The sequence below is a fragment of the Pinus tabuliformis genome, chromosome 8 (assembly GCF_031772625.1).
Source record: "Pinus tabuliformis cultivar Carrire ecotype Pingquan chromosome 8, CPIR1, whole genome shotgun sequence".
Lineage (NCBI taxonomy): Eukaryota > Viridiplantae > Streptophyta > Pinopsida > Pinales > Pinaceae > Pinus > Pinus tabuliformis.
Window position 1 is genome coordinate 499,066,581 of NC_142294.1, and position 8,641 is coordinate 499,075,221.

Genomic DNA, 8,641 nt, shown 5'->3' on the forward strand with positions numbered 1-8,641 from the left:
TTGTGTAATTCATGGAAATTCCTAAGATATTTAGGAGTAAGTATCCTTTGGAAGGTTAAACTCATTAAAAGCATGGTGCCTTGAGAACTAGAAGACTTACTTGAGATCTTCTTTTGAGTAGCCTGTGTGAAGAGCAAGTGTTTTACTCCAACATGGATCCTTCTTCAAAGTGCATTGAGCAATGTAGACAGCAGCAACAACAAGGATTGATGGACTGTATTTGATCATTTTGTAATGAAGCAAACACAGCTCAACCAAGTAAAATGCTATATTTTCTATCTGAACCATGCGATAATACATTTTAATTTTTAACAGTAAAGGAGAGTATTATTAGGAAATACAATGAAGAAAATACATTTAAACCAAAATCTCAATTTTCCAGAAGCATTTTGAAAGTCAATTTGATCAATACATCAGAAGATTATTTTGACAATACAAAAGAAACAGTGGAGTTCATCACTTTACCACTCTGTCAGGACCAGCTGCCTTGAGAAACCTGACAAGGAATACATATGGAGTGGGAACAATAAGATTGAATTCCAATCGATTTAATATTGTATGCTCCTGCCAAGTATCATTATCAATATATCACTCACACTGAATCTTTAAAATCTATTGTAATTAAATGAAACAGAAAGATATCTGCTTGAGATAATTACCATGGCTACTATCATTTTGGATGTGTATTGGTATTCTGAGATGCAGATCAATTCATTGACCTGTAACCAAATATGAATTGATTCTTCTTATGTCAATATTCAACAGCCAACCAAGTATTCTATCAATTAGATATATGCAAAAAGTTTCCTTACAGTCATGCTTATGGATGTCAGTAAGTCATCCTACCTGAGGAGTGCAGGTATCTTGAAATTTGCAAGCTATAAACATCGCAGCGATATCCAGTAATTGTAATTCCCACTTCCTAGCAATATAAATAGAAAGGCATCTATCCATAATGTTTACAGTGAGATACAATGTTTCTGGCATTAGTTCACATTTGTGATGCACCTGCAAAATTTAATATTTCGAGGTAAAGCCTAAGAAATTTCCCACATAAAGTTCTTCTAGATCCAACATTGGCAGCAAACGAAATTAGGATAGGAACTAATTTGTACCTGTATCAACCAATCAATCAGGGTTTCCCTCATTGTCTCATTGATTTCATCCTGTCTTTTCATATAATCTAGAGGTACACGGCTCATGTTCTGGACATACGGGACTGCCAATGATTACTAAATGAAAATTAAAAATTTACCTTCACATTCACACAAATCTCCAATCATTGATAGAGAAACATACCTCAATCTTCTGATAGGACTTGTATATGTCTCCAACATATTCCGCAACTGCCAATTGGTTTCCGAGGTCTCCATCATCAATGCTAGGGAGAACCTCTTGAACGTCCTGAAATACCCCCATCAAAATTATTAATCATTTTTATCCAAACTACATAATAGATAAACAGAAATCAATCTTACAACTATAAAACCTCTTAGTAATTGGGCGTGGATGTCGGTATCTTTGGCTGATATATATTTGGAGTTGAGCTAGTACATAAAACAAGAAAAGTATCAGAAAACTAATAAACTTAATCAATAAGACAGACCTCACTTCGAGCTGTTAGCACCGCAGTCTGTGACTGTGCTATGGGTTTCATTGCTTTGAGTTGGCTAGATGTTTGTAATCCCCCATCTTGTGCACTTGAGTCTTAAACGGCCAATTTTCAATCACAAAATAGAAACAGACGTTGGAAAGCCGATGACGAAGTATTGATGAGGTTGGGAGGAGTAAGTAATAGGTAATTGTTTATATAATCATTGGATCCAATGATGACTACGTAAATGGCGTTCTTGATGAGATTTGTTGCATTAGCTTCTCCTATGAGCACTCCCAGTTGGAGTGTGGTGCTTTCAAACCATGTTAACTGTCCTGCAAAGTCCCTGCGACCAATCTGCGCCATTCCAAAAAAATCAATGTTCATCTATGCATGTTCAAAATTTAAATATCACACTCACATCCAACAACTAGGGCCGTGAACATTGTAAACTATTTGGTTATTATCATGTATTTGAAGCATAAGGGGGAAATTCTCTTATGTTAATTGTTTATTAGGGAAATGGAATGTGAGTAAAAGGCCTAACTGCGTTTGAAGTTGTTCATATTAGTCAGCTTTCCAAAATATTCTAAAATTGAAAATCAAGTTTCACTCATATTACGAAAGAAAAACCAAAAATAGGTAATATATTAATTGGAAGGCATGGATTGAAATCGATATTGGCAGATACTTTATTATTAGAAAAGCTGTCATTTAAAAGGATATTTTAAACATAATTTACAAGGATAGATCAATTGGCTTGCATGGGGTGTAGTTCTCATTGGCTTGCATGGGTGTAGTTCTTATTAGGTTATAAGTTCAAATTTTATAGGGTTGAAAATAGAAATTATTTTGGAGAATTCAATTTCCCAAAAAATTTCCAATCTCCCACAATCATCTTATTATAAGTTAATCAAGAAAAAAATGCACTAGAAAATAAGCAATTGAATAGGTAAATTTGCCTTGTCCATTATCAGCAACAACAATTCCAGACTTGATACAAGAGGGAAGCTTTGGTAAGAAACAATAAAAAAACACAACCTATGAATTCAGCTTGGGAATATATGAATAAAAAAGCACACAACCTATGAATTCAGCTTAAGTTCTATAAGGATATGGAATATATGAATCAAGAAGAGCAAAGTTGATGATGAGGTACATATAATACAGAGAGATGTTCAAGTAAAGAAGAATCACATAATAAAATAATTTGAAATTTTAAAGATGTTTTGAAATTTAACAGAATAAAGTCCATTGTTTAAATTTACTCATCAAAATTTTAAATAAAAATAACACATAATAAAACATATTTGAATGCCCCTTCTACCGGGCAACTAAAACGCCCTGCTTTCATGCCCATCATAGATTTGCAAATTCTGAATGATAGATTGTTGGATTCGCAATTTTGATGAGCAGAGCCACAAAACCTCTAAGAATCCAAAACCTTTATTGCACGAAATTGCAACTTTTAGTTTGTGGAATTGCAGTTTCAGATTTGCCATCAAATATATGATGGAAGAATACTCGGAAGGGCGAAAAAATTGGCACGGGAAAGTGAACCTTTAACTAACGCTTAGCCTAGACTTACTTGAATAGTTTACAGAGCTGGAAGAATTAAGTAGTTATAGCATGTTTTATAGTTTAAAACAATAGTATATAAAGAGCAGGTAGAGATAACGTTGGACGTAAATAGCAGCTCTCCATTAGCTTCTGCTTTTTTGGGCTGGCTATGTGTCAGTAGATTGGGTGTTGGGCTCATCATCACATCATCTTTTGGGGTTGCATTATAGTATTTTTGGGAATGAAATGATTATTGAGTTTAGAAGTTCATTGAATCTAAAGTCTCATTCTAAAGCCTAGTACAAGGAATGTGTAAATTTGTTTATTATTGGACACGTCTCTTTAAAATTAAAATAAAATTTTATGAGCTAAATAAAAAAATAAGGTAAGCTATAATAAATAAATAAATGAATATGATCTAAAGTAATTAGAAGTAAAAAAAATATGTGTGAGCAAGATGTTTAAATTTTATACTTTTCAAAAAGAGATTTAAATAAACTATTTGAAAATCAATATTAACTAATTTATGTAGATATCAACGATAGAAAAAAAAATTGTTGAATTGAGGCTTCTGTGATCTATGCTCATATATATGAATTACAGGTCACTTGATATATGAGATTAATAGCTAACTCAAAATAGATAATGTTATTGGTAGTAGAAGAATTTGGATTATCCACAACAATTTTCATAGTTTGTCCACATTTCGAATTCCAAAGTGGATCCATTTTGGGATAAGTCACACAAATTATGAAAACCATTGTGGATAAACAAAATTCTTCTTTTACCAATGAATGTCACAGAAATCAGAAATCTAATAATGTTATTGGTTTAAAAGTTTATTAGTGTTGCAAATTTTGATGTAATGAAAAATTTAATCATTTAAATCGTTAACAATTTTTTACAAATTAAATCTTTAACAAATTTCAAAATTTTTCTGTTAAATTTCATTAAAAACATATATTTTAATTTACACATTTCAAAATATTTTAAAATTATAAAAAAAATATTTCTAAAATATAACATATTTTCATCGAATTCCAAAATATTCTATAATTGTAATCGAGTTCAGCTCAACACCACCAGCCATCTTTTCCAGTCAAATCAAAACACAAAGAAAACTGTTCTACTTAAACCAATTTGATGCTAATTACATACCAGTGTCCCTCCAACCACTAAGCCCCAGCCTGAGAGAGCATCAAATTATTATATTGCAGAGAGATAGTACTTACAAAATCCAAACCAGTTCCAGGAAGTATGCCGGCAGCAGCAGATGCATAGTTAACTCCATTGAGGATTCTGTTTCCCGTTGCATTGGGGTCCAGGTATGCTGGTATCAGAGGCAAATTGAAATACTCTCCTACAGAAAAAAGAAAAAACATGAATGAGGCATGAATGCAGGTATTTGAGATTAATATGCATGGCTCAGCTAGGGTTGTAAAAATATTACCAATGAAATCCACGACGGTCCTGCCATTGCAGAATCTACCCATGGGATTGAAGGGCCCGCCAGGATTGAAATCGATTCCATATAGGGAGCTGATCCTCAAATTCCAAGCCTGTTTGAAGAGATTGAATTTGAAGGAAAAGATACAGAAAGTTACGGCACATATTTCTTCTCAATCCTCGATCCAGAACTGGTGTGATTTACACATGAATTGGAGTTTAGCTACAATGTGCTCAAAGCAGTTTCTTTTTGGCATCATATTTATCTAGATTCTAATCTATCACCAGGAAATTCATCCAAATTGTTGACTATCACCCAAACAATCAACGATGTCAATCAAAACAATTAGGAGATTGTCGTGGAGTTAGCTTCCTCAATAGTAATAGCACCATAATCTTTTCTTCATGAAAGGTGTGCGTAAGCTTCCGCAAATAATAATGCAGTGACTATGAATGCAAGAATGCTCGCATTCAGGGTTCAGAATCTGAAGCTAGATAAGGTTGCATATTAACATGAACAATAGCAGGTAAAGGATATGCCATTGTTTTTCCAGAGCCTGTATCAACAATACTAATCAAATTTCGTTCTTTGAAAGCCATGGGCTGCAAATACTGTTCCATTGTAAGGATATCAACACCCATAGCACATGTGTCGTTCATTGTTTGCTTTATCTCTTTATCAGATTCTTCAAGACCCAACATTATGGAAGATTTGGTCACCATTTCTCCCTTGAATCCCTTCACATGCTTCAATATAAGTAAGCTTTGGTGGTACCCTCATCAACATATCTACATTGATGAATTTGAGCAACAATGGCCCTCCAACCTTACGGTTGTCAACATCTTGATGTCGGATTAGCTAAACACTTGCACACCTTTCAGGATCACGATGAATAAGCTGGGCTATTTCTGGTTGACCACATGGATTTACAGCTTCCTGTCCTCCTTGAGTTGTAACAGCTGTATGTTGAAACCACAAGCTGTTAGCGGAGGGGAGTACTGGCTGTAAGTGGTTTTTATGAGGGGGCCTCTGTTGTTTACCATGTAGCGCTGTTTACTAAATACTAATCAGTACAGATAGGTGTCCATGAGGTATGTATAATAATTTTCTTTTAAATGATCCATCATAAGATGTAGTAGCGTTGAATTTATGGGTTTATATTTTAAGAAATACCCTAGTATTTAGAAACCTTAATCTTAAGTATTTGTTCCCTATGATTTGATTTCTAGGGCATGGGATAAACTCTAGAATGACATAAAGGGAAAAGAGTATGATCTAAGGTTTGAATTTAAGAAACCCTAAAAAGGCCTCTTGATTACATAAAAACCCTAGAAAAGTAACTTGACATCATGTTTTGGAATAATATATTGCTTGGGTTACTTGTTAAAATAGTATTGTATGTCCAAGAAGAAAAAAACGGATGGGGTGATCCATTTGAAGGCATGATGTAGCTCTTCGTAACACCTCATAAATCATGGAGTTGTTGTGCAAAAACTTTATTAAATGTATGCCCTAGATTTCTCAACAAATAACATAATCAAACTCACACAAATAAATGGTTGAATCTTACATTTTGCATAAAATTAGATGTATATGGGGGTATTAATGATCCCTGCATGCCAACATTGGTTGTATTGAGGGGCATAAATGAATCCTGCATGCCAACAAAATGCACGCTTAGTAAGAACACAAATATTAATAAATATATATAGTGAAATAAGTTAACTAAATGCACAAAGATATTGATCAAGTCTTACCACTATCATTACCTTAGATGTATTATAAGGTGTTATAGGGGTTGGAATGACTTTAGCGATTGCCTGCATTCCACAAATATAAATTAGCATAATATAATAAGGAATATAAGATAATTGAACATATAAAAGACAATATTCAAGCTTACCTCATGCATCATCATAGCAGTGTCTTGCCCTCGTGCCAATCATGTGTTTTTAGGCCTGAGAACTCTGATCCATCTCTTGTGAATAAGTTTTTTAATGTCGCACCAAAGCCAGAAGGAAATCTTATGCTTTTCATAGTAGAAATGATGTTTTCTTTCTCATTTGATGTAAATGTCCATGGAGCATGAACATATGAGTTGTCTTCGTGCAACCACACGTTTGGCATGATATTGGCAACTCGAAGGTCCTTTCTTAACTTTATTTGTGCTTCAATGTTATTTCCATTTAGATGTTTCCACAAGCACTCTGCCACATTTTTCCTGATGTGCATAGTATCAAATAGGTGGGCTATTGGCAAGCTCTCATAATATTCTAATCTGTAGAAAATAGAGAGTCTTTTCATTCCTAGGGGAAAGCCTGTCCCTTCTTTTTTTTCATACATCGCTTTCCACCTAGCAGGGTTCATCTTTATTGGCTTCCTCATTTCCACTTCCTTTCCATTGAACATATGTTTATCACGCACTCAATAGCGATGATTTTGTGGTAAGAATTGTCGATACTCATCATAGGCAGTTTTATTGAGATCCCTTGACTGCCTATGCAACAATTTTGGTCCACATGATGGACAACCATGTTTCCCCTTTGTTTGTAGTCCTAAAATAGGATTGGAACCCATATTTAGTAAATGCTAAAATGAACATAATAATTATAAATGTAATTTATATTATATTACCACAACAAATAGAGAGCCCCGGGGCATCATGAATTGTCCAAATAAGAATCGCATGAAATAGGAAGTTTCTATCATTGATAGGTCTTGATACATCAAACATATTTACACCATCCCATAATTCACGAAGCTCATCAATGAGGGGCTCCATGTATACATCCATATCCTTTACTTGATATTTCCCTAAGTGAACAAAGAGTTATTTATTAGGATTAACTGAATTGAAATATTTTTATATAATCTTCAAGAAAACATTGCATTCACATGTTCTAGTACCTGGTATGATAAGAGTTAACATTGCATGTTCCTTTTTCATTGCCATCCAAGGGGGGAGATTGTTGTTTATAATTAACAATGGCCAAACAGAATATGTTGTTCTAAGATCTCCAAAAGGATTTACGCCATCCATTGCTAGAGAAATTCTTGTATTCCTTGGCTCAGTTTTGAAATGTGGCCATTTTACCTCAATATCTTTCCAACATTTACTATCCGCAACCATACGCATGACACCATCTTGGCTCCTCCCTTGTGCATGATGATCCATATATTTTGCCAACTCCTTGCATTTGAACATTCTATCAAACCTTGGCTTTAGTGGAATGTGTCATAATGCTTTATAAGGAACCTTCTTGGATAATTGATCTTGACGATACCTATTTGTGTGACACTTTGGGCATTGTTGTAAATTTGCATTATTTCCATAGTACAATATATGGTCATTTGGACATGCATCATATGTCTTGTACTCCATTCCAATGTCTTTCATTATTGAAGATACTTCTCTATGAGAATGAGGCAACTTATTGTCCTTTGGAAGTATTTTGTTTGCCAAAATTCTGCATAGTGCAACAAATGATTTTTATAAGTATACACAATATTCAAAACTTTTAAGACATCTAGAGAATTAATTTATAGGAATATCAATCCAACCTTAATATATCAGTAAAGCATGTGTTTGTCAGTCCATGTGTAACCTTCAAGTTCAACAACAACATAAGTGTCGCCAATATAGAAGATTCGGCATTTGCATAAAGAGGTGTCCTAGCCAAATGAGCTAGGGGTGAATCAACAACTTCTTCAAAAGATGTGTAGAAGTCTTGGATAAATTCATTGACACCAGCCTCATTTATCTACAAAGTGGCTTCTTCCATAAATGTGTCTTGTCCTTCATCTTGAGAGTCGCTATTATCAATTTCATCCATTGGTTCTTCACGAATATTGGGAACTAGAAGCGGCTTCTCATAAATAAATAAATAAAACCAAATGAAATGATCAATAATAATGTATTAAATAATGTGCATATTTATTTATTATAAGAATAAAAATTTGTTAATTATAATGTACCTCTTCTATATAAACTCCATGTTCCAATCTATGGATACCAACAAGCCTTTGCTTCTTTAGTTTCC

General features: G+C 33.9%; 1 protein-coding gene across 1 annotated transcript; it reads right to left on the bottom strand.

The window, feature by feature from the left end:
* Positions 1 to 1,110: 1,110 nt before the first annotated feature.
* On the bottom strand, positions 1,111 to 1,703 carry LOC149236267 (cyclin-B1-1-like). Its single transcript, XM_089461542.1, has 3 exons — positions 1,607 to 1,703; positions 1,300 to 1,404; positions 1,111 to 1,219 (listed from the first exon to the last, which is right to left on the bottom strand). Exons 1-3 carry the CDS (start codon positions 1,655 to 1,657, stop codon positions 1,199 to 1,201), a joined length of 177 nt encoding a protein of 58 aa, XP_089317668.1. The 5' UTR covers positions 1,658 to 1,703; the 3' UTR covers positions 1,111 to 1,198.
* Between the last annotated feature and the right edge of the window lie 6,938 nt (positions 1,704 to 8,641).